General features: G+C 37.6%; 2 protein-coding genes across 5 annotated transcripts; both read left to right on the top strand.

Annotated features, from left to right (window-relative positions):
* Positions 1-3,262: 3,262 nt before the first annotated feature.
* LOC113673318 (myosin-2 essential light chain) lies at positions 3,263-4,391 on the top strand. The gene has a single exon (XM_027189712.2). It carries the CDS (start codon positions 3,379-3,381, stop codon positions 3,829-3,831), a length of 453 nt encoding a protein of 150 aa, XP_027045513.2. The 5' UTR covers positions 3,263-3,378; the 3' UTR covers positions 3,832-4,391.
* Positions 4,392-5,231: 840 nt separating this feature from the next.
* Positions 5,232-23,890, top strand: LOC113673323 (uncharacterized). Of its 4 annotated transcripts, XM_089194678.1 has the most exons (23): positions 5,232-5,430; positions 8,569-8,949; positions 11,394-11,479; positions 12,337-12,571; positions 13,412-13,543; positions 13,703-13,809; positions 14,284-14,358; positions 14,576-14,629; positions 15,012-15,133; positions 15,542-15,645; positions 16,031-16,188; positions 16,563-16,669; positions 17,000-17,083; positions 17,789-17,893; positions 18,655-18,781; positions 19,390-19,439; positions 19,539-19,587; positions 19,768-19,830; positions 20,348-20,493; positions 20,968-21,051; positions 21,505-21,588; positions 22,302-22,359; positions 22,615-23,890. In XM_089194678.1, exons 2-23 carry the CDS (start codon positions 8,597-8,599, stop codon positions 23,511-23,513), a joined length of 3,282 nt encoding a protein of 1,093 aa, XP_089050804.1. In that variant the 5' UTR covers positions 5,232-5,430; positions 8,569-8,596; the 3' UTR covers positions 23,514-23,890. The 4 variants fall into 4 exon arrangements, with proteins under 4 accessions (XP_089050804.1, XP_089050805.1, XP_089050806.1 ...); XM_089194679.1 differs by lacking the exon at positions 8,569-8,949 and having other exon boundaries at positions 5,298-5,430; XM_089194680.1 differs by lacking the exons at positions 5,232-5,430; positions 8,569-8,949 and adding an exon at positions 6,246-6,356.
* The last annotated feature ends 2,115 nt before the right edge of the window (positions 23,891-26,005 follow it).

Genomic DNA, 26,005 nt, shown 5'->3' on the forward strand with positions numbered 1-26,005 from the left:
AATATTAAGCTAACTATAGCAGTCGGAAAATCGACTTCTTTCGATTTTAAATAGTCAACAAATAGTAAAAATTTCTGAATGTATTTTGTTTCTGTTTCAGACCTCACTGAGACGAGAGAGTGAGAAAGTTAAGTTTGAACCTTTACAGGCCAAAATGACCTAACTTACATGTAAAATCTGATACTCCCTGAAGTGGCCTCCATGTTCGCAAACGAAAGCTTACAGAAAAATTTGGTACATTCGGTCCACACGCAAACCTGCTCCCTCTCACCAGGAAATAGTTTTAAGTTGGCTGCGCATTTTATCTGGTTTAAGATAAATCTGGGGAAAATGACAATTTTTGGGCGACTTAGGGTCTTTGAAACTCAGAAAGATGTGGGCTGCACCATGTGAATAGTGAAAAGAATTAACGAAGCTTCCTTTGTTAGCCACGGGAAGTATAGTCTCGCGTGTTTACGTTAATTCCTGCAGCCTAGAAATTGAAAACCTACCGACTCATTAAGGCTGTTCTTACCTATTTGCCGGAATACGTATTGATTTTGCCAAGAGAACTTGGATCTTAAGCCGCATCTAAGCATTGTGCAGACGAGGAAAACCTTTCAATTTTAAGTGGCAGATATATTTGCCGAGAAGCTTACGGGTTTGCTTCTTCAATGCCGAGAAACAAATAAACTTTCACACGGTACAGGGCAAATGAATATGCCAAAAAAAGATGACGCACATGTAAAAATATATTACAATGCATAGTCAAACAGGAATTTATAAAAGCTGAGAGAAAAAAAAACACTTCCAAAATATTTCATCTAAACTTTTGACTCCTAAATCGAGCGCGCTATGAACTAGGCAAAAACTCTAGACTACTAAATGTAAATCTCTCTTTTCCCTTCTTTAAGCTGTTCTGTTTGGAAACGAAATTATTTTGCCAAAATTTTATACCTTTACAGCAAATTCAGCTCTTATTTAGACACAGTTAAGTACAGTCTGTACGTTATGTATTTATATATGCAGTAACTTTTGCATATGCTTCTGAATGCAAATATTTTTAATGGAAAGATAAAAAAAGAGCTCAGCGCCTTTTCTATGCTAATAGCTTGTTGTGTTTCGGTAATTTTTGTAAAAAAAGTGATAGACAGTGACTATTCGTCTGTTAATGTACAGATTAAAAAATATTATTCCTCGTGAATGTGCTAACCAAGAACCGAAATCAGGTTTCAGTTGTCAAGTTATATATTTCAGTATGTTCCTCGAAACTTCGATCTCTCGGCTGGTGCCGGAAAGCATTCATTCTTTTGGGATTAGTTTCGTTGTATTTTGTCTCCTTGTTTTGTCTTTTGTTTTGCTTGTTTTACGTCATCTGCGCTCCAGTACCTGGAGAGAGATGCCCAAACTCACTCAATCTAAGATACGTGCGTAGGTTACAACTTTCTGTAAAACAAATTCGCTCCAGCTTTTGTCTAAGGAGATTTTCTGTATTATTTTCAGTTGAACGAAAGTTTTAAACTTTGGTTAGCGATACACAGTAACAACACATCGCAGACCATGACTTTTCTACCCCTTTATTGCCATTCCTTATCAAGCAATATGATCAAATTTTTACACCTCGCTAAAAGCAGCATGGTGACTAGCTGCCACAGGGGCGTTTTGGCTAGTAGTTATTGGTGCATTACGATCCTCGTTATCATTCTGGCTGCTTTATTGTTCCCCCATTGGTTCAATAAGTATATCCTACTAGACGTTTTAGTGGAAGTATCAATGAGTATTTTTACGAGTTGCGCCACACACTACTACGCACTACACGACAGAACATCTAACAAGTTATTTATTGTTCAACTGCTTTATTTTATGTCCATTTCTTATGCGAAGCAGATAGAGAAGCGTGGCACATACAGCGAACCGATCGAACAGGTTTTCTTTACAGAACAAAATAACCAACTGTCCTATATCGCGTGATAGTTACATCAAATTCGTGCGTTATAAGTACTCTTGTGTGGGTAGGAGGAAAGCAGTATGGTTACAAAAGACTTTCACGGCCGGGTCACAAAAAATTACGGTGAAAGCAAGTGCTTTGAGTTAATCCCTATAAAACCACATATCAGTTTTTAAGCTTATAAAGTACAAAATTCGATAATTTAATCATTTCTTACTTTTCTGAAATGTGGAGATAATAATTTTGCAGAAAGGAAAAAACTACCCATGCGTCTTCAATCGCTTTATGCGCGCCTAAGTTTTTTTGTTTCGGTCGAAAGTCTTTGTGTAGTCAATCAGCAGATACTGCGCTGAGAAACTGTGGCCAATTATTGACTGACGTCTTTTTTCAAAGCTTTTCAATTCCGAGTATGTAATTTTTATTGCTGACCTTTGCACTCCTCATCACATCTCAATTTACAATCGAAATTCGGCCACAAAATTTTTGTCTTTATTCATTGTTCTTATTCTGTGCCAATTTTCAAGGGAATCGCTTTGGTTTTGTACGTGAGGCCAGAATTCGAAAACGTTTGGCCCATTAAAATTGGTTCGAACATCAAAGCAGAGAAAAGCGCTTCCAAAGTTTCCTTAGAAGATTTGCTCACTTAGATACAAAATTGATTTTGTCCTAAATTCTCGCCAGAAATAATTCTTTTTCTACTAAAGTGGTGAATGTCGACAGATTACTCTTAATCACTTAAGGTTATGCGAAAAAAAAAAAAATCAATTTTAAAAAAATTTCGTCCCTGAAAGTATCTTGTATCCTTTTTTTTACATCATCAGGGTTCACAAAGAAAGGCAAGGAAAGGCAAAAAAAGGAAACGAACTGGAAACTATTCTAAAGAAATTAACCACTAACAGTTGATGCGGCTTTACAAAACATGATGACAATTCACGGTTACATGCACTAATTACAACTGCTCTCTAAGTATTCATCTCGAGAAGAAGTTACGGGATGATACATAATAGCTTTCTCAACCTAACGTTAAAGAAGAGCAAAAACGAAAATAAGAGTTAGAGAGATTCACATGACAATTTCCACACTCACCTTTAGAAATTTTTCTTCGCTTAGAAAATGTAAATGGTAACGAAGAGCTCTTTTGTGCGTCCTGTGTCTTAACTGTGTTGACTGTGGTTGACTACTTTCATTATGTGGAACTTTCGTTAATTAAATACTGCAAAACATTGTGAGCTTCTTTACAAAAATATCTTCGTCCTTCCTAGTAGTTCCGGTCCTCCACGTAGGACAGGTGCAGTGCGCGTCACGTGACGCTAATAAACCATCATGCCACGCGTCTCGTGTCAGCAAGTGCATTGAATAATAATAATCTGTTCCTGTTGTCGTTGGTGTTACATTACCTTGAGCAATTTTCGAACACCAATACGGTAGAGGAAAAATTACAGAGAATTAAAATGGCAAGTGCTCTGACAGAACGAGAAATTGACGAGTCTCGTGATGCTTTTAATCTGTTCGATACTGTTGGAGATGGAAAAATCGAGTCGTCGGCCATTGGATTAGCTTTGAGATCTGTTAACCTAAATCCTACCCAAGCTGAAGTCGACAAGGTGTTGAGAGAAATTGATCCAAGTGGTAAGAAGCGGATTTCTTTCGAAGAATTTTTACCTATCATGCAATCGTGTCGCTCACGGACGCACAAAGTTGGTTATGATGCTTTTGTCGACAGTTTGAAAGTGTTCGACGCGGATAATAATGGCTGGATCTCTTCTGGCGAACTTCGTCATGTACTAACCGGCTTAGGGGAGAGGCTAAGCGATGAAGACGTGGATATGTTACTTCAGGGCTTTGAAGACAACCAGGGACTTATTAATTACGAGGATTTTGTCAAGAACGTTTTGAACGGCTAGAAACAGAATTGTTAGAAATTGCCATTATAGACCGCGCATCGACCTGATGCAACACCACGTTTCAGTGCTACTTTGTTTTTCTTCGTTCTAGATCATTAATGATTAGTTTTTGGAGGAGTTTGTTATGATGGAAAAACTGAGAGAACTGCAAAGGTTTTTTCGGCTGTGGTTGGACTTTTCAATTTTTCCTTTAGTGGCACAATTGTACATCCTGTTTCGACGTAGCTTATCAGCGAGTGTCAAGTACGTATTCATATGAATTGTAGTCTACGAGCGAATGACAATACCAACGAAAGTTTCATCTGTTAGTGAAAATGTGCACTGCAAAAGTTGTCTTTCAAATAAGGAACAAAAAACATACCAAGTTGTAGAAGAAATTAGATATTTAAGCTGTTTAGATCGCTCAGGTTTTTCTCTATTGTGCTGAAATGTGTGGCAGAATATTCCTTCTTGCTTTGTTCACGCTTCAGCGAATATCATTCAGTCGATTTTTGAACCAAGCATGATTTACATTTTTCTCAGTTATGGGCAACAATGAAAATAAAATCTCTGTTGACAAATGCCACTGAATGTGTACTTGCAGAAGTATGATTTTCCAAGGTTGACTTCAGTAATCGCTTTCCAGTTTCAAGGTTTGAATGCAAATGAGGTTTAATGAAATTCAATTTCTCCCGGGAAAGCATTTGTTAAAAGCAGCATTGTTTTGACAGTTTATCTTACCTGTGTGTACAAATTTGCATAAACAACTTATTCCCAAAGTATGTTTTTAAATAAGTCTTTTTATTTAGGATGAAATGCGGAAAGTATTCAATTCAAAGACGTCGCTGCTGATCGAACGTTCTGAGGTGAAATTAATGATAATAGAGATGGTAACAATGATAATATCTTTCGGGAGTACATCAGGAAAACTCCTTGAGCAGCAAGATCTACTTATTACGACTTACAAAGATGGGGAAAAAATGACAATTTCATATGTACAGTCAATTTTTTTGTTGTTGTGAAAACTGATATCAACAACCATAAAAAACCAAACAGAAAATGAAACAAAAGGACAAAACAAGAAAAAAAGAAAGGAAAAAAAATAAAAATAAGCAGCATTCAGGGAAAAGGGCCGCAGACATTGCTGAGTGGTGGGCATGCTTGCTTTTCCTTTGGCGCACCTACCAGTCGTTTCGCACCCACGGTCGTTTCGCACTCGGTCAATTTGTACTTAAGTAGGACCATTCGTACCATGTCAGTTTAGTGGTTTCGTACCTATACTAATAGGGTATGTTTCCTATGTCTAAAGCAATCGTTTCGTACCTGGGTTTTGATCGTTACTTGGTTTTGGTACGTTTACAAATCGCATCAAACTAGGCACGAACGTCTGAATTTTGGTAGTGGATACCTTTGGCGCGGGTGCGTTTCTAAGTTCTTGTTTACTTTTCTTCCTTTTTCTGTGTGTGTTCTACATAGAAGCAAAACTCCTAATTTGCATTTAACGTTAAAAAAGTCATGTAGAAATCCATTATCATAGATAATCTCTATAAAACCGATTCACTGTGACACAAGCGTTCGGAAGCAGGCACTGGTTTCATATTCGGAGTTGATCGTCTTCAGGTACGTCGCCGTCGTAGCTCTAACGCGCAATGATGATGTGCAGAACAGATTCGACGAACGTTTTCGGGAGAAGAACAAAAGTGCACGCGACAATCTTGAGAGGTAATTTGGGCGTCCGTTAATCAATAAATTTTCAAACAAGTAAAATGAATACATACATTCCTCGAACCCGCGATGACTCGTCTTTACAATGATGTTTTCTAAGGCTTCCTTGAAGTCCTAAGACCTGAAAACTACCCTCAATGACTTTCGGTGTTGTCGCGTGCATTTTTATGCTTTTGTACCACAACCTTTCTCCTTTCTTGGGAATTCAATTGAAGGAAAATGTTATTCGGCGAATGAAACTCGGAAAGAAAAAAACTCCGAGTGCTAATAAGATTCGAGCCTACGATCTTTCAATTACTACTTCAGATGCTCTTCGACTGAGCTATAGGAGACTCGTGGCAAGTTAGGCCGTTTAACTTTAGGTCCATGATAACAAACTTTCTGCATACTTAGAGCACAGGAATGTCGATATGTGATGCTTATGTGCAATGCTGATATATATGAAGATGGTTAATTTTAAGTATGATCATTTAAGTGAAAGAAGATGCTATTCACTGAATAACACCGATATTCTCGAAGAAAAATAGGGTAATGTCCACGTGCTTCCAATGAGATTCGAACCTACGTGTCGATATACTTGATGCTTATGCGCAATGATGCGAGGGTAGAAGTGTCGATACTTGATGCTAATGAGCAGTGTTGATGTCAATCAATTTGACAAATTTGAAGTCTGGTGATTTAAGTAAAGGAAGATGTTATTCAATGAATGCCACAGGCATACTCCGAGAAAATAAGGTCTCCTTCTGCTCAATAGGAGTCGAACCTACGACGTTTCGAATGGTAATTCAGACGCTCTACCACTGACTTATATGAGACTCGTGGTAAGCTAGGCCGTTTAATTAGGTCCATAGAGATTAATATTGCGAGGGTAGAAGTGTCGATACTTGATGCTTGTGCGCAATGATGATGTAAATCAATTTGATGAATTTTAAGCCTGGTAATTTAAGTGAAGGAAGATGTTATTCATTGAATGACACAGGCATGCTCGGAGATAAAAGGGTAATATTCCGCACAGCCCCATACTACATTACGAATTCAGTTCTTGGATAGACAAAACAACCATAAAAACAATACATGGAAATGAGATGGTAGATAACCAACGAGGCGCGGAGCACCGAGTTGGCTATAACCAATCTCGTATCAAACAAGTGCGAATAGAATAATTGTCTTATTAGTTTACATTACATTCTGAGTGTTTGGATATTTGGAGCTTTTTTGAAGCTGCGCAACAGTTGGCGCAATACATTTCCATGTAAGGTGACTCGAAATATGAGCGAATAACGGGAGCTGAGTGAACCAATCAAAACACTAGAGATGCATTGTTCGGAGTTGAACATTTTATCATTCTTATACCATCTGATTACCTTTTGATATCATTGGTGAAAAATTGTGCTCGCATTCTGGTCGCATTTGAAAATAAAACAATCCCAAACCGGGTTCTAAACACTGATGAAGAAGTATTGCTCAATTCATCTGTTAAATGGCGCCAAAGATTTCCATTAACAAAAAAAAAGGAAACAGATAGATGAATAAATTAAAAAATAGATAAAATTTAAAATGACCTCGATGACTATCAGTGACACAGTCGCCGGTTCTGATCATGCGCCATTTTAAAACCGACCAACGAAGAAGAATTCTATGACCAGGCAGGCAATACTATTATGTGAACCGATGAAAATACATTGCAAACCGTACAGCACATTTTTGTGGCTGCTGCCTCCTATATTTTTAAGAAGTCCGAAGTTACATAACAAAACGCAGGTCGTATCGGATGGGGGTGGGTGTGCAACCTCAGTACCCCTCCCCTAGATCCGCCTCGGCCCAAACACAACCCTTTACAACCAATGTTCGATTTTCGATTTCATTGTTATTGCAAATATTTTATTTCCACTTTCTATCTCCTTGTATAAAACTTGAATAAATGAGCTATTTATTAAATCAAAACCCGTCCAATACCCGAACATGAAAACGGACAACTAGTTCGAACTTGAAACCAAACTGATTCATGCTCAGAAAAAAAGAAATTAAGGAAAGCTTAACGCAGTCTACAACTGGTTTAGAGAGGCGATTGAAATCAATGAACTAACGCGAAAAACTTTCCATGATTTTCGCCAAAATCATGTTAATTATGGTCGATTATTAACCGAAAGTTTTCGTGCTACCTTAAAAAAACTTAACGAAATAATTTTTTTTAAAGATAAAATAAGGTCGACCACATACAAGACTATCCAGGCGTTCTACAAAAGAATTACGCCAAATGAAGTCAACAACTAGTGCTTCTTGGAGTCGAAATTGTTTTTGAGCTTATCTGCGTGTATTGTAGCCGTGCACTTGAATAAAATGCTTACACTATGGTAAGAGTCGCTTGCACCTTGTCTTCTGTTCAACCACAGAAATTTCTGAAGATTCCTAGATAACTATTTTTGGTGACGCAATTGGTTTCTTTGCGGCCAGCTGCTAGAATGAAACATTTCAGATCAAGAAACGAAATTCCACGAATCGGGAAAAAGACTCTAATTATACTAATTGTTTTCGATCCTTGTAGAACGCCGATTAGCAAAAGAATTTCGAATCACGTTGTTAATGGTACAGTTTATAAGAAGATTACTTTACTTCGATAGAAAATTCGTTAAAAGCCAGTTGTGTTTGTGATCCTTATTGCTGTATGCATACAATGTTCTTCTAAAATGTGCTGTTCTGACACAATAAGCATACAGTAAGCAATTGTTGTAATTAATTATTAATTTCCTACATCGAGGACTGACTCTTTGTTATTGTCTCTGTATTTGGGTAAATGGATGCATTTGTTCCGAAATTGTGATTTTATTGTTAAATGAATACCCCCAGGGCATAAGCCAATGGTCATTCGTCGGCTAACAGTAATAATCATTCGAATTTACATTGTGGTACCAAACGAACAAAACTTCTACGCGATGAGTATTAGCCATAAGTACCTTGAAACCAAAACAAACTTCCCTCCTTATCGGGAATTTTTGGAACACCAATTGAAGAGGACTTAACTTTACATTTTAGTGAGGCTATCAAAATAACGTGGTTTCAAATGTCGCAAAGGAAGTGCAAAGTAACCAGTGTAGCCAACGATGACGAAAAATCGGAAGCAAAGCAAACTTCTGACGCTGAAGAAGGAAGACAAGCTATTCGCCGGGCAAACCAGCACCAAAAGCTCATAATATCAGTACTTATATTTACGATCATAGCGTGGCTGGTGGGTAAGACTGATATTAGCATATTTTGGATTTTTACACTGCTCGTATGGATCTTGTTTTGGTGGAATAACACCGCTACACATGTAATAGACAGTGCTGTCAAAGAAGCAGAAATTGATAGGAGGCGACAAAAAGCATTGTCGAATGGAGAAACGGCAGAATGGCTGAATTTTCTGATTAATCGATGGTAAGTGTGAGAGATCATTGTATCCTGTTATGAGCTGTAAACAAACCCGATAGGTTTCTTGTAAAGTACCGAAGTTAAGTTGTGTTTCGATGCTGAGCGAATGCACTTAACACTGTTCCCAGCGTAGACAAAAGTTCGGTGACTGTTCCTTATAAATTCTTAAGAGAACAAGTTTAAAATATTTTGGTATCTTTGTAACCTTTCTGGGAAAAAAAAAAAGGATGAAGGGCTTTTACTGCCTTTTGGAAACGAATCTGTATGAATTCCTTGGTGCCCGCTGAGAGAATAAGATACCCCATGATTCTTACATAAAGTAATCGCCGAAATGGATGGGAAAAATTGCCCTAGTATTTGTCATAAACTTTAAATTTTCTGTTATCAGAGATGTCTATCCCGATAAAGTTCAATAAAATGAAAAGTATGCATCCAATTGAATTTAATTGAAATGTTTTGCAAAAATAGCGTCCTCAAACTTAAATGAGGCGATTTCTCTTAAACTTTCTTCCAATTGTTGTCTCCTGTCGTCTGGTCGGTGGAATATAATCATCTCTCTTCGAGAAGGCAAAAACAATATTCTTCACATGATACATTCTATAGCGACATCACTTATAAATAAAAACATAGGAAAATCAAAATTATTTCTTGGCGGAATATGCGGGAACACTATCAGAAACAACACTTCTTTATGGTAACACTTGACTTTCTATAAAAGTTATTGATCGATTTAAGTTCAAGCTTAATTCACATCTTAGTTAGGAATTTTTCAAAATCCTATCCTAAACAGAGAAATATACCTCAACATATACAGTTTGATCCATTTCAGACACTAATCACGCGCAAGCCTTTAATATTTTATGGCAATTTAATAGAATTTCGCTCAATCTCGACCGCACAATTTAGTCTTAGACTAATGACAAATTTTCGATCAGACTGATATTACATAGGGCTACCTTTGTTTCTTATGGCATAATTAAAACCATAAGATTCATAAAACTTTTCTCTGTTATTTCCTTGGTATTGAGTTATTCCAATTACTTCTTTTCGAAGAAAAATTAGACCATAATTCAAGAGGTGTTGAAGTGTTCAAAAAAAAAATATCAATATTTACATGGCAATTTTCATACAGGGGCTGAAACCATGAATAATTTTTTTTTCCCTCATGACGAGTCTGCTTTCTTGTTCAAATACTGATGGATCATTTAGACTTTTAAAAATGAAGGAAGAGGACCAAAATACTTTCATGAGGACGTTGAAGACTTGAGGAAGTACTTGTAGTTTACGGGGAAAAAAAGTATTTGCACCTCAGACAGGTAATTAAAACTTTTGACACTGCGAGTTAGTTCGAAATTATTGTCGTTTGAAATTCTAAACTTTAAATAAGAGTAAATTAATTAATCTGCATTTGAGTTTAATGGCCAAAGGCCGCTAAAACCTGATCCAAAAAGTCCATTTAATGAATCGGTACTGTTATGTTTTTACTCAAACAGTCGTATAGTTTTGTTTTTTATCTGTCATATTTTCCTCGGCGCACAAGGTTTGTTATAGATAAATTTTTTATAGATAGATTAGTTATAGCCAGTCAGAGTCCAGCTGTAAACGCGTCGAAATTGATAGCTCTTAATCACGATGACGGTATTTACAGTACGTTCACCAGCAAGCTTCGTTTGATCTAAATTTTCATGAATCTTTGCCACTTTCTAGTTGTTTTCACGTGGGTGTTCTCTTGATTTCAATGCTCATGGATCACGTTCCTTTTAAATTCACCATTCCGCACCTTGAGAGCGAGGCTTGCTATGAAATATGGTATTGCGACTTAATCATCCATGAGGCCTTTTAAAGCCATTTTGTAATGTTACACTAAGGTTCGTTACCGAGTATCACTCTAAGAATGAACGGCGCGCCCACACTAGCAAAGTGGAGGCTTTTTCTTTATGATCGTCAGTCAGGGTCGGCCAGGGGGGGTAGTGGAATACCAATATACCCGAAAAAAAATCGACAAAATACCCCAAAATACCCCAAATTCCTCCAAATATACCCAAAAATAATCGAAGCTTTGAATACTTTATACCTGAAATTCAAAGAAAGTGATATACTGAATACCCATATTTAAGCTGCAATATACCGTATACCCGATTTAAAACGCCCCTGAATACCGAATACCCAAAAACCCTGGCCGACCCTGGTCAGTAGTAATTTTTTTTCTGAATACAGGTTGAATGATCTATTACTTTTCCCAGTTTCATTGGCTGCTAGATTCTCGCCGGTTTGGCTCATCGGTAAACCGAGTAGCTTTGCGCTGTTACTCCGAAATGCCGGCGAAATTCGGCACACCGGACTAAAGACTACTTTCAATACACTGCTCATCGAAACATACCGATCGTGAGTGCAGCTGCCTTTTCAAAATATCCTTAAAATATATTCAAATCGGTAGTGTTTTCTTACAGGTTTGTTTTCAGCGACAGATCATTACTGAGCTCCATCAAAAGAAACCTGGAGCCGATCCTAAAGGCCCAGAAGCCATCCTACGTAGGTAAGAGTCCAATGCTCCTATGAAGCTACGCAGAGAGTATATGGTTGTAAGAACGCCCACCTCTTAACTTATCGCCGAGGCCTGGGTTCGATTCCCTCATATGACGTAATTTGCGGATTGAGATTATTGTTAATTCGTGTCTTTAATCCAAGTGCTTTTCTTCCCGTTCTGCCGTTTTCATGCCTCCACAAAAACCTGGACCAGTAGGCAAAATATAAAGGAAAATATAAAAAATATAGACAACAGGGCAAAATATAAAATTAACATTCACGGGACTTATGAGGAATTTTTTACTTCAGATAACGCACAGTTTCATTTTGGTATCGTTGCGAGTTTCTTCAGGTTATTTTAAGTCCATTTTGCAATGCTTCATGAAACCTTTTAAGAGCATGGATCAACTGGTTCAAAAAGAATTGAAATCAGGGCACTTTCCAGTTAGAAAGGAAAAGGAAAACGGCCAAGTTTCGGAGTGGGATCTATTACGATGGAACGGCCTTTTCTTCTAAAAAGTTTTGAGTTAAAAAGAATACACTCACAGTTATTCTTCTCTTTTTTTTTTTTTACTAGAATCGCTTGAGAATCATTGAAAATGTTACAAAGTATTCAGAGTCTTTCTAGCCAAGAGTTTTTTTCGCATTTTTCGAGACCCAGACAGATTCAGGATAAACACAACTCTGCTTAAGGAGCACACTTTTCCTCTTTCATTTTGTTTTCGGGAAAAATTATACTTTCCCATTCCTTAGGAGAGTCTCTTCGATATTCTATCACAAATGGAAAGCAACCCAAGGTTTCTTATTTTTCGTCTTATGTTTGTTTTTCACAACCTCATATAACCTCCTCTACTCATTTTGATTTAGGTTCCATAGAGATTCTGGATTTCACCCTGGGCAATAGAACACCTTACTTCAAATACGTCACATCTTATGATAACTATCACGATCAACGGAATATAAAAGCTACCGAGTTAAACTTTAATCATCCACCTGATGATCTGATGACTAGAGGCAAATACCAGGCAGTCATTCAGCTGGAAGCCGGTCTGACCTCTCCAGAAGCAAGATTCGTCATAAGAATCAGACTTGGTAACAAGGGGTAGGAGCAATTGTGTTATTCATATAAGAAAAAGAAAAAACCGCTCACTTTTCTCTTTACAGTCCTCATAAAATTATCAAAATTTTTCCACCCACTTATCGGTTTTAAAAAATTGCATATTCCAACAACAACTTTTTAGTTGAATGAATTTATCATGAAAAGAAGATAGTTTTAGGCGGCCAGGATTGACTCCATGATTTGGGATGCTGTAATGTGACTGTTAAAAATGAAATAGTCAAACCACAAGCCAAAAAAAAAAAAAAGAAAGAAAGCGACCGAAAAAATTAAGTTACAATCAAATTCTGTGATTTATTGGTGCAGAAGCCTTCTTAGTATCGTTAACGTTACCCATAGAAAATCAAAAATAGAAAAAAAAAAAAAAAATCAGAGGTGTGGCACTTTTAATTTGGCGCGCCCTTGTCGTGCAGAAATTTTTGTTTCTTTTTTGTCTCATTCTGACAGGATGAATGGAGGGGAAGTTGATATGATCGGTTTGTTAAAGATGATTGGGATTCTATGAAACCTTTTGCTCGGTTGAATCTAAAAACCTTATTTTAACCTACAGTATAGCAAAGAAGTTTGCAGGCTTTTGCATACAGTTATTGACACTAGCCACGGTACCCCCTAAATGCTAATACTTATGAGTAAGGATGAGGATAAATTGACTCGTGACAAATAGTGCCACACTTAAAAGTTTGTCGGAATACGCTCAAAGCCACTTAATTTACCATGCTCCGGTAAGACTGAGCTCAGATGAGCATACTAGAGATTGGAAGAATCGCTCGCGTCATCTAAACCTAGAGTGTTCTGGGCAAACAATTGAACCTGTTTGTCTTGCAGGTTTCTTGGCGCCTGTACTGATGTAGCAGTAGAAGATCTTCACATTCACGGCAAACTGCAGCTGGTGTTGCTGTTTAATCAAAATATTCCCTTTCCTCATCTGGCAGCTGTAACATTATTCTTCACCGAAGAGTAAGATGTGTTTAGTGTTTTAGATATACGCTAGAGTAGGCAGTAAACTCAAAACAATGCCCCCGTTCAAAATGATCACTAACCTCATTTTCCCTAAAATCCATATATCAATCAATTTACATTCTAAGAATTTTTTTTGTTTTGATTTGCCTGTTTCAGACCAGACGTATCGTTCAACATTCGTCTCCTGAAGGCTGTACAACTAATGGAGTTTCCCCTCCTCAGACAATGGATCACACAAATGGTCAACGATTACCTAAAACTAGGTGAAGATACTTTTCTTTTGTCATACCCACTCAAGAGAGAAGGGTCTTCTCTTGATCAAATTAAGTATTCCTTTTAGCCCAAACGTGGTTAAGATCAACAGCAATTTGCACAGGCTCAGGCTCTATATCTCAAGTCGACAAGAGACTCACGACGTCTCATCCTGTCTTTCCCAAAGGCCTCATTTCAAAGTAAAACCTTTCAGTTAATTTTTAGACTCAAGGCCTCTGGATGTTTTACTGGGAAACGTTAATCTTGAGAAAGAATACAGTGTAACTTGGCCCTTCACACTCTAACATCAGTCTGCATGTTCTTAATAGCGTGCTCCATACTAAATAGTGTACTCCAAGTTGGATCTTGTCCCAACAGGCAAATCAGCGATAATAGTGCAGGGGATCAGGTTTGACCGTTTGCATATAATTCAAAAGGAAGAGTAAGACTGAAAGATTTACAATGACACGTGTTCCTACCTGCAGCTTTGGTAGATCCTGGCCACATAACAATTCCATTTTGCGACGATCCTGAGGTTGTCGGAAGAGGAGCAGCATATGGTGAGTGGATCCACCAAAAATTATTATTGTGACTACGACTCATACTGTTGTCAAACAATGGTTTCTTTTCTCCCGGGTTTCTCAAGAGGAAAGCACGTGTAATATAAGAAAACAAGAAAAGAATCCAAAATGGCACTCAGAAAAGTTTCAAAATACCTTCAGTTCTCTATTAATTAAACTTAATCCTTACTTTCCTTAATATCTGTTTAATCTGAAGCATGCGGTGTTCTTACTTTGACAATCAGCGGAGGATCTCATGGAAAACTAACAGGTAAAGCATGATTTATTTTGCTTATAACAGAGATCTGAGGGCTAATTTTAGGCGTTGATGCAGAGTCACCTGACGAGGCTTTTTTCACCAAAATATGAGGCTTTGTCAAATCTCATGATGACCTTGGTAAGCCTGAAGGTTTGAGCCTCAACCCAGAAGAACTTGTGCTTTGTGCTTTCTTTGTGATGCTATCTGTATATGGCTTTAAGTTCTAGTCTTTTCGGATGAGGACAATAAATCGAGGCCTTGTCTCCTTTCCCTGACTCCACATCAGAGGTCATGTCTTTTTCTTTCTCAAAAGAGCTTACACATAGGATTCTAGCCATAGCGAATTATGTCACATTTTCGCACCTTACCTATAAGTAATTCTTGTCTGTCGTAGATGATCCTTACTGGTGCTCTGTTAAGATTGATGGTCAAAAGCGATACACCAAGGAAGTGACGGGAGAAAATCAATGGAGTGCTAACGTATCACTGTTGGTGTATAATCTGCATGCTGACAAGGTAAATATCTACCGATATTCAACAAATCGTCATAAGATTATGACTGACTATGAACTGACCTCTCATGTTCACTTAAATGAGCTGTGCATAAATTGTTGAAGAAAAAAAAAATCTCATAGTTAGGGAACGATACATAACAAATTTTCTAGATATTGTCCGCTACTTGACTTATCCTGATTTAAGTGTGACTATGATATCTGAAGCTTGAACCTCTGTTGCGTGTGTTTATCTATTTTGCAAGTATCTCAGAGGCGCGGGTTGGAGTCCCGTGGAAACTTGAATTGTTTCAAGCTTCTTTTCTGCAATTGTGTAAATTTAAGTTCACCTGTGAGGATCATTTTTTTGCTTGATTTTCATTCTCAGATCAAATAAAGTTTATTTGACGAAAAAAATGTAATCTCTTTTCAGTTGGTAATCAAAGTGAAAGGAAGAAGAAAGCTCGGCACCAAGTACACTGTGGTTGAATATGTCCTGTTCCTTTCAAAGTTTTGTTTGGAGAGCAATCCTCAGTAGTAAGCTATAACTGTATCATAATCCAATGAATTAATTTGAATAATTGTACTGAGAAACATATCTCCTCACACAAAAGTCCTATCCAACTTTCCTTGTGAATGACATCATGTTACCCGCTAAAAGTTGTCTTGATAAAATTTGGTTGGTAACCTTTGAAATTTTCTTTTCATAAGATGGTTATGAATTAAGAGTTGCTTAGTTGTTGCAGCAGTTGTCGACGATGTTTTAAATCTGAAACAGCGTGCAAAGGTATGCACACACCTTAAATGAGGTTTCTTAATGCTTGACAAACCTACAGTATGGTGGTGCAACCAATAACTTGCGGCTGCCTCATTGTCGTAAACATTTTCTTAATTCTTAATCAATCTGTGTTGTTTATATCAGTGATCAAGTGCTCGAAAAGTCGTCTTTAAAACCGGCTACCCTAACAGTGCAGATGGAGTACACACCTCTTCCAGTGATTGACGTGTGCCACTCATTAACCTCTGAGGACTTTGGCAGAATCTATTTGAGCAGACTACGAAATCTCCACCCGAATGAAGGTAAATATGTAACTCTTTTTAAATTTTAACATTCACACTGAGCCGAGTATTGCGATCTCTTTGGTGCAGTTTCTAAGCGTTTCTTGAACCGCCTTGAAACATTTGGTAGTGACTACAGGGAAATTAAGAAGAGCGTTTGAAAAAAAGGCAAAAACGAGTTCTGATTTAGCCAACTTTTCCTACAACTCACCAATCTATCCCCCAGTAATAATTTACAAAAATTTCTCTTTTTTTTTTTCAATTAATAACAATTCTTCATAAGCGCATAAAAAACTTTAAGTAAACAGTTTCAAGACCAATTTTTTCTGCCTCCCGTTTGCGAGAAGCATCATGCTTCAATTTTCCGACATCTAGTCTGTTTTTGTCCACTTCAGTTTCAGGAGTTCTACTCGTCTGTGTTCACAGCGGTCAAGGCCTGGTTCCCATGGACAAACATGGACGCAGTGATCCGTATTGTGTAATTTATGAAAACGGAAGACAGGTAACGCACCTAAGCATAAATAAATTTTTTCTTCAATTCCCTGCCCTCAAAGAAGTTGAACAATTATGAAATCAAATTTGTTATTCCTCAAAAATGTTCCCTCAAGATCTCTAGATGAATGTTTCGATCTCAACACTTTTTCGTATCGTACGAAGCCTAGCACCTGAAGCTGTGGTACTCTGAGATTCTGCTTTCTGCCAAAATTCCGTATGAATGAATTTTTTTTTTTGGTAGGGGTTGGGGAATGACAAAATGAACAGGAATACAGGAATGGCGGTGTTGTCACGCAACATGCAATAGTAGAGGGTTTTTTTAATTTCTTTATTTCAGGCCAAGCGCGGGGAGGCCGTGAAAGGGACCCTGAGTCCTGTTTGGGACACTATGGTTGAAATACTTGTTGCTGACTTTACACAGGTTTGTTATAGAAAATAACCGTTATTATAGATATAGCATCGTAGATAATGAAGCATATCCCGGCCATCTGAGTTGGCGGAGATGGCTTATCTTTTCTCGTTCGGGATTGCCTGCTATGTTCTCGCGAAAACGAAATGATCTGGCGCAATATTTTAACCATAAAATAAATCCGTTAACGACCTGATTTTTTAGTCAGACACGATGGCTGGACATTGGTGTCCTCTGCATTTTGTGATAATTGACCTTGTTTAAATTTAAAAAAATAACTAAGCCAATTTTCATTAATTTTCCATAGGCGAGGGCCATAAAATTAATTGTTGTAACGATCATATCCCACAGGTTTACCATAAGAGAGAAGCTAAAGCTAAAACTTTAAAATGCCATGCTAGCGAGACCTTACAAGGCCGAACCAGATGTACCCGGCTGCTAACTTTTAGCTCACTTTTCCCCTCTTCTATTAGCATGAAAGACCCAATATCGCTGTCATTGACGTCTTAATATGTGCTGTGTAGCATATCATACCATTGAACGCCATTTAAAGAGTATTTCCAGGGCTCTAATCTCCGTTCACTTGTGCATTACTACAGGCAAATTACAAACATATTTTAGAATAAGATTTCCGTGAGAAGATAACCTCAATGGGCCATTTCGGGTTTTATTATGATAATAATAGATGACAATAACAGTTCCATGTTCTTATACTAGACGACTTTATCGTTTGTTATCCTGGACAAAGACACAAATGCTATCAAAATGATCAAAGATGAAAGAGGTGACTTCATGGGATCGTGCAATCTTTCTCTCACTGAGGTGAGTATGAGGAAAATCTCGGACGAAATGGAAAACCGAAAAGAAAATCAATTTTTTAATTTAAATAGTAGTTCTGTTTCCATTCCTATCGATTCTATCGATTTTTTGAACAGACGCACGGCAACTTGGAATCTATTTGTTAATTTGATGCCGGGTTTTCATGAAATAAATGATATGAACAAGAAGTAGAACATTTGAAGAAGAACGAACTGAAACATCGATTATGAACGAGAGTTTACTTTGTTGAAAGACTTCAAGTTCGACGTAATATGTGGTGTCCACTATGACGGTGTGGCATAGGGATCGTATTCGAAACTTTGTAAGTACATTTGCGTATTCATTAGCAGCCTCTGGATTGGCTCATTATTTCTCACGTCGTATCATCGTGTATTTTGTCCACGACCACGTATAATAACAGTTTATCTTTTGGATGGTTTATTTGGACCCAACACATTGACCAGCTCCCAGTTGGCTTGTTAGCTCAATTGGTAACGCGCTGCACCGGTATCGCAGAGGTCATGGGTTCAAATCCCGTAAGAGCCTGAATTTTTTTCAGGTCCTATTTTCAACTACTCGTTTCAATAGTGTTCTTAGCTGCGAGGATCTCTTAATTTCACTTGGCCTTTTGGATCGGTTTCAACTCATCGCGTAACGACACTCTGTACTTTTATGATTTTTTAAAATTATTTTTGAAGAACTGATTGAATGAAGCGATGAACACTGGGAGCCCTATCTTACTCTTTTTACTCTTTCGTTTCCAGGTATCACCTGTGCTATTTAAGAAAAACCTGGACTTACTGTATAAAGTTAAAGGCTCTGGAATGATGAAGGCGGGCAAGCTGTGTGTGTCCGCCATTTTTAGACCTGCTCCATCGGTGGCCAAGTCTGGTAAGTACACTTACCTACACAGCGGGGCTCTTTGTACCTTGCAGTCTAAAACCGTAAATCCGAGTTTTATAAAATTGGCAAAAAACAATTAAATTATAGTAATAATAATAATAATAATAGTAATAATAATAATAATAAGAGTAATAGTAATCATCCTAAAAATAAACATAACTCGAATTGTTATGCCACATATACATGCATTTTCACTTGTACTTGCACAGGAAGCACTCTGATGGTCCGGGTCCAAGCCTTCCAGCTGCTACTCGCTGGATTTGTTCTCATTTTTCCTGAGTTCAACTCCTAGACTGTGCTTTGCTTAAAGCCAACTGATCTGCCTCTTGCCAGTTGGCAGCTCATTCATTCATTCCTTCATTTATTCACTGAATTATATTTACCCTGAAATGCCCCATGAGGGTAGAGGTCGATTAAGTACATTTACAGACTTATATTGGGCATCGTGGATGATATGCAGAAGCCAGACCGAATAAGCTGAATACGTGATATTTCATGCGTAGAAAAGTTAAATCTCAATTCAGATATTTCCCCGGATTTTTTACTCACGTCGGTTGAGTTTGCATCATTCAACATTTTGTTTCTTCTCTCGTTAGAAATGAAAGAAAATGGCCAAGGTCTACCAGAAGGAGAACCTCCTGGTCAAGTAAGTTTCTTTCCTGAACTGACTTTCCCTTTAAGTTTGGATGGTTTTACAATGAAAGAGAGTTGGATAAATTAAACTTTACTTCTCCCAAATATATAGAAGGATGCTAAGACTGAGATACAGACACTAGAGGCTTTGCTGCGTGCAGGTACGTCAAAGTGTTTCAAGTCGATAAGTTGCCCTATAATGTTCAGCTATATAATAACAAGGTGACATCTTAGCTGATGGATGTTGGTCTACGAAGAGAGCCACTAATGCTAAGTGGGACTATTGATATTGACTTGAAACGGCCTTCAAGGTTTATTCATATACATAAATTTATTTGCAGAACGAGGAAGCGTCGAAATCAACATTTACCAGGGACGTAATCTGGTAGTTAAAGATATTACTGGTAAGATAAAATTCACCGAAAACTTTCAAAATACTATATTTTCTGCAAATGACATCGAAGAATTCTTGGAGAAACCAGCCTTTTAAGTATTTATACCACAATTCAGAATGAGAATTGAAAGGCTTAGGATTGACGAACCTTGAACAGAATAAAATACAAAGACGATTGATTTTACCTCGTGGAAATTGACAAAGGATAATGCCAAGACAACTGTTTTGTAGATTTCCATAACTTTGCTTCTTGCTGAATTGAGTGACCAGTGAACAGCACATTGAAGGTCTTACAAAGTGACTGGAAGTAATTACCCTACTCTGTAAACAAAGGGAATAATTTAAGATGCCACCCGAACACGAAGTTAGCAAAAAGCAAGAGTAGGTGGTAATGAAAAGTAGGGGCGACCAACGCGAGTAGACTATGTGATGCAACATTTTGTAACTTGGAAGAGTGATTGGAAGCGTGGAAAAATGCAAAAATATTCCATGTCCCTAGAAAAGCTTCTCAGCTTCTCTGTCTACAGGTAAAAGTGATCCGTTTGTGACAGTAAAGGATGGAAGTGAAGGAAGAGAGAAATATAGATCACGGACCATCACCAACACGTTGGAACCCGTTTGGAGTGAGACAGCTGTTGTAGCGATGCCCGATGTGAATGGACTCCTGTTACTGGTGAGAAAGATTTGGCTTGAACTCGATTCAGCCGTTTTTTATTTTTTATTTTTTATTCAATTTCGATTTTTCATTGATTTAGAACTAGTGAAGTCCTCTGCAGACATGGGCATCAAACTTATTTCGTTGTTTTATTTTCACATTGATGCACATATAACTAAAATGAGAATGCAACTCAAGTTCAACGTTTGCCTTTTCCTTTGCTTCTCTCATTAAAAAGTAGATCAAAATATGTTTATAAACGTGGACAATATTTTTCAAGGAGACAAGAGAAGCCTTCAAGTAATAACCCAGGAAAAATAAAAGAACCCTAAATAAATAAATAGTGTGTACTCAGGTACACACTATTCCGCTATAGGTTTATATCAATTAGATATACTAAGTTTGTGCTTGGGCAAATCAACCTGGATGAAAAAATATCAACTCACCAAGAAAAATCACATCATTCGCCAACATTTATCTCTTCTTTTTCAGGAAGTGTGGGATAAAGATCCATTGTCACAAGAGAGAATGGGACAGATAGGATTTACAACTGAGAAACTGAAAGATTTAGGAAAGGTGACTACATAGGCTGACTTGAACTTTCTCCTTATTTGCAGGTTATTGTTTCTTAAAATTTTTTTCAGAATATCAATGCAATATTCTTAAAAATTACCGGTAGAGAATAAAATGCATGGAAAGGAAATTTTCAAAACTGATCGATCCCCATTTCATTCCTTAAGTAAAAAGGAGAAATTTGATAAGTGGCGGAATCGTGATTTTGACTGAGCGTTTCCTGTCTTTTCAGTAACATGGTTCAGTTTGGTATCCCTGTACGAGAGCTTTGAATGCTCGAAACTGAAATGATAATAAACTGGAGAACACAAATCAGCCACCAGCATTCAGAGGGAATGACCTTTCGCTTTCCAGTTACACTGTTAGATTACAATTCAGTCTCTCTATTCGAATATACTTGTAGAGTAAATGAGAGCTCTCTGAGAACACTTAACATTTAATTATGTCATTTGATAGCCTCCCTATGAGAAGCGCTGGTACAGGCTGCGCGGGGTGAAAAGTGGAGAGCTACAACTGGCGTTCAAATACACTCCTCCGCAAGTAAGAAAGATCATGTTATGGAAATACAAAATGTAACATAATACCAAGTGTAGGCATAATCACTCATGCAATTTTCTAAAGTCGATGAAATGCAAATTATGTTTGATCTTTCCGGACATTGGGGGAACAATGGCGTCATCAGGCTTTTGTTTTTTCTATTTTCGAAAAATTGGAGTTTGGACAAAGCTTCGAAACAGAAAAATGTACTTTAGAGATCTATCGTTCATGAAATACCGATATTTGCCTATGATCACGGTATTCTTCTTTTTCTCCTAAAGTTTGAAAAAAAATCGAATTACTTACGTTAGAGCGGAAAGAGATTTAGAGCCACAGAACAGGAAAACTAAATTTATTAATCTTTTTGCTACCTTTCTTGTTCAACAGTAGGACGATAATTTTTAATTTTTTGGGGGGTGGGTTTATGGTTTGCGTTTCTTTCTATTTTGTCTCTGATTTATCTGGGAGTAGTATAAAGGAAGGTAAATCAAAGGTATGTTTTCCGTTCGCGTTATCGGTAAGCTTAGTTCTACATCGATCTAATAATGTTTTTTTCCTCTACTGAGAAAGCTACTTCTTGCTTTCAAGACTGAATCAATATTTGAATCTAAGAATAGACTCACAATTTATATACTCGTCAACGAAATAAAGAAGAGTGATGAAAATACGTTAATGTAATGTAAAAGTACTAACAAATCTATTTAACAACACAACAGGCAGATGATGACACCTCCAATACTAACATAGGCAGTAGTGAGCCCCGACAGCACAGAGGTTTGTTTCTCCACTAAATCCATTTAAAAATCACTTTTATAATATATTCGGAGGATAATTAATTCTAGAAATCTCAATTGTCATGTGCCAGTCGAAAATAGCCCTCTTCCCGCTTCGTCAAGATACGGAATCACCAAGTTGTCAAACTTCATAGTTCGCAGTCATTCAATAACGAAGCTCTCGTTAAGAACATCTGGCAATAGCTTTATTTCTTCCTGTTTCATCTCACAGAGAAAAATTTGCTTTCTTCGCCAGGTCCGTTTTTACTGAGTGCCAACGGCACTTTGTCGACTCCAGTGAGAGTGCTTCATTCTTCACCTAACGAGGAAAAGGAACCACTCATTGGTAGAGGCCCGACATCCATTAGCGGTACCACTCAATCAATGGGAAGAGACAAAGGAGGTAACGATGAATTCCCAGAGGTTTTCACACAAAATACACCAGTTAATTTGCAAACAGGGCAGGATCGAGAAGAATACGAACTCAAAGCCTGGCCCAGGAAAACGCGACGCCTTCGATCAGTTGTTGACACCGTTAGATCTCTTCGGTTTAACACAGCTCCCAGTGTCTCAGCGGCTTCTTCTAGCACGGTGAACACCTCGGGGCCAGAAGAGGGCATTGGACAGAAGGTAGAAGGTAAAGACAAATCCAAGAGCTCTTCAGGCGCTCAAAAAGGCAATTCTATCCGCAAGAAGTTCTCTTTTCTGAAGGGCCGACAGCGCAGCATCAGCGAGAGTCATCTGAGTGTGCTTTACTCATCACATGACGATATAGACCCGTTACTAAAGCGAAAAAGTGAAAACGAATCGGACGGAGGCAAAAATCGCTTCAAGAAACGTCTCCGGCGAAGCAGTGAGAATATTACTGGGTCTAACACGCTAAGTCGTCAAAGGAGTGTCGAGAAAAACTTCCATTCTCTGCCCAATAGCCCCGTCACGGTTACTTCACGAAGAGATCTGTCTGAACAGTTCACTGACCATAGAGACTCACGAAGCACTGCGTCTTGCAGCTTAAACTCGCGTGATTCGAGTACAAATCAAGAAAGTTGTCCAATGTGTGACTATAACGTTTTAATTCTTAGTGAATGTCCCGATTGCCAGAATTCGCAGAAGAAAAAAATCAATTCTTCATTACCAGAAAGACTGATTCTTTAGAAAACATATTTGTGTTCTATGGGATTTTCGTAGAGGCGACAGATTATGCGAGCAAGTGTGCTCAACGAGAAAACTTAGCCGGGAACCGTAAACGACCTGCAGAAATGATTAACACATTTTTAATATGTTAAAGCAGCTTTTACTGAAAGTGCAAAAACCATGAACGTATTATTTAAGAACTTTTCGATAATTACTTGTAAAATGTTAATTAAATGTGATATATTTGCTGTATTCAGCTTAACAAACTCCTGAAGCGATTAGTCTTGTGACGCTTTGAAGAACAAGGTATAAATAAATTTTTGCAAGACAGAAATGTTCAGGCGACTAATAAAACTCCAGCATCACCAATTAAAGACTATTAAATTGCTATAAAAGATCTCTTTGGTCATCATAATTGTCACTGATTATTTACCAATAAATCGTTTTAAGTTTTAAATTAATCAAAGCCAACAAATTCTGGCTCGCGATTAGAAATCTACAGTCCGAATTCAGTACTAATTGGACCATGCACACATCATGCCTATCAAATGAAATAGTATTATGTGTCACTGATCAAGTATGCGGCTTTATAATATCGACCAACAACTTAATTTTTTCCACGTCAAAAATATATTGTCTAATCCCAGTGTGATGAAACTGTTAAGCCATTGAATTGGGCCTGCAAAGATACGTCTATTCTCAAACAGGAGAATAAACATAAGTGTTGGGAAAATTCTGTATCGTTGTTTGTTCAGTTTTGAAATAAGCTAAAATGAAGTGCGCAAGACTACATGCAAATGACATCATGAGTAAAAGACCATACAGTAAAAATATACTTAGCATTAAAGCCATCCATTGACATATTAGAGGAATTCTTTCCGCTGCTTCTTTTCTTTATCAATAAAGGGCAAAATTACTGATCGCTGATTGGTTGAGAGAGAGGGCATTTTTTTCTTAATCGAGGGCATTTTTAGTAATCAAGAGAGGGCATGATTACCTGTTAATGATTGGCTAATCCGTTGAAAGCACTTTGTTGTTTTTCTGTTGGCAGAAACGCTCTGTTGAAATGAGCTTTGTTTTCTAGACTTTTGGCAGTGTATCACGACACAGTTTTGGAGAATAAAATTTCATTGAATCGATTGGTCAGTTCAATTTGATTGATGATTTGCCGTAGCGCTAAACAGGCTTCCCAGATAAAAATAGACTGCGCGCGTGATTTTCCTTCGTATAAATTTTGCCCTTTATTGATAAACAAGTAATCCCATGAGACCTCGTACTATTAAGGATTAATTGCACTTGAGTTTTCAAAATGTTCCAAATTGCCCTCGTCGCTTCGCGACTCGGGCAATTTTGGAAAATTTTGAAAACTCTCGTGCAATTAATCCTTAATAGTACTTGGCCTCATGTGATTACCTATACTAATTCGAAATGTCATCATCTGTGAAAAAAAAAAAAAAAACATTTTCTCTCGAGATACTCTTATGCTTCCATTTTTAAAAACGAATCACATTGTCTGTCTTGGTTTCCAAAAGTACGTCCAACCTTTCTCTGTTCTTCCTTTAGTCTTGTAGCGTCAGTTTGCTTCCCTCGCTTTTCCACGCGCTTCCGCAATCACCTTCCAGCATCCTCAGCTTTTTCCTGCTGGCCAAAATATGTTCGTGCTTCCCTCAATGATAATTGCGTTTCTGTCTTTGAATCTTCTCTTTCCGTTCTTTGCTGTCCATGTTGAGATTACAAAGAATAATAAAAAAATTGTTTTTGTTTGCCTACACGTGCTGAATACTTTTGTAACTTATGATAACATTGAAGGCAGTTAGGCATTTTTCTGTAAACTCTCGATGCCCTGGTGTCGTTCCGTTTCGTCACTACATGCCTTGAATACTTTGGGGGATAGCTCGATATTATTCACCTGTCCGTCTTGGCACTTTCATTTTTCACTCTTTTCTGTCCATATTGATATCGCAAAGGTTAGGAAGTGCTTTGCCAAGTCAAGTTGATTTTCTCTGGAAGGCAGGTACGAATTTGATTACGCCGCAATATTTTCCCGGAAAATGTTTTGTTTTGGTTTTAATTAGTTCTTTCTGTCTCCGAAGACGAGTCTGGTGTGCGTCGCTATATGCGCTTAGTGCTTTACAATTTGCTCATGCACAAAAACTCGCATGTGTCCGGGATTTGATTTGCAAGGTACCAATCTCTTGCGACTGCTCCGAATTCTTAGAAGGAGTTTTTTTTCCCATCCCATGGAGTTTAAAAATACTAAATTCCTCCTTTTATTCTCTTTTGTCCGCCGATTTGTGAAAATGCGCGAGTATTTGTTATTTAGAGATTGTGTATACCAGAAGAGTGAGAGTATCGAAAAAATCGAAAGCTATCTGGAGATTTAAAATATCTGATGGAAGGTTATATATTTCTTATAGTTCCCATATTGTTGTGATAATGATGTGAGTTATGATAAAGCCTACTATTTGTAAAGTTATTTACTAGTAACTCAGCAGTTTGATCTCCACATCTTT

The sequence above is a fragment of the Pocillopora damicornis genome, chromosome 14, assembly GCF_964200805.1.
Source record: "Pocillopora damicornis chromosome 14, jaPocDami1.2, whole genome shotgun sequence".
NCBI lineage: Eukaryota > Metazoa > Cnidaria > Anthozoa > Scleractinia > Pocilloporidae > Pocillopora > Pocillopora damicornis.

What these genes read in the sequence shown, in the direction of transcription:
- LOC113673318 (XM_027189712.2), top strand. Translation starts at nt 3,379, where the DNA reads ATGGCAAGTGCTCTGACAGAACGAGAAATTGACGAGTCTCGTGATGCT.
- LOC113673323 (XM_089194678.1), top strand. Translation starts at nt 8,597, where the DNA reads ATGTCGCAAAGGAAGTGCAAAGTAACCAGTGTAGCCAACGATGACGAA. An exon ending in TTGGAGAGCAATCCTCAGTA is followed by an intron (nt 15,646 to 16,030) that starts GTAAGCTATAAC and finishes TGTTTATATCAG; the next exon opens with TGATCAAGTGCTCGAAAAGT. An exon ending in AGAGGCTTTGCTGCGTGCAG is followed by an intron (nt 19,588 to 19,767) that starts GTACGTCAAAGT and finishes ATTTATTTGCAG; the next exon opens with AACGAGGAAGCGTCGAAATC.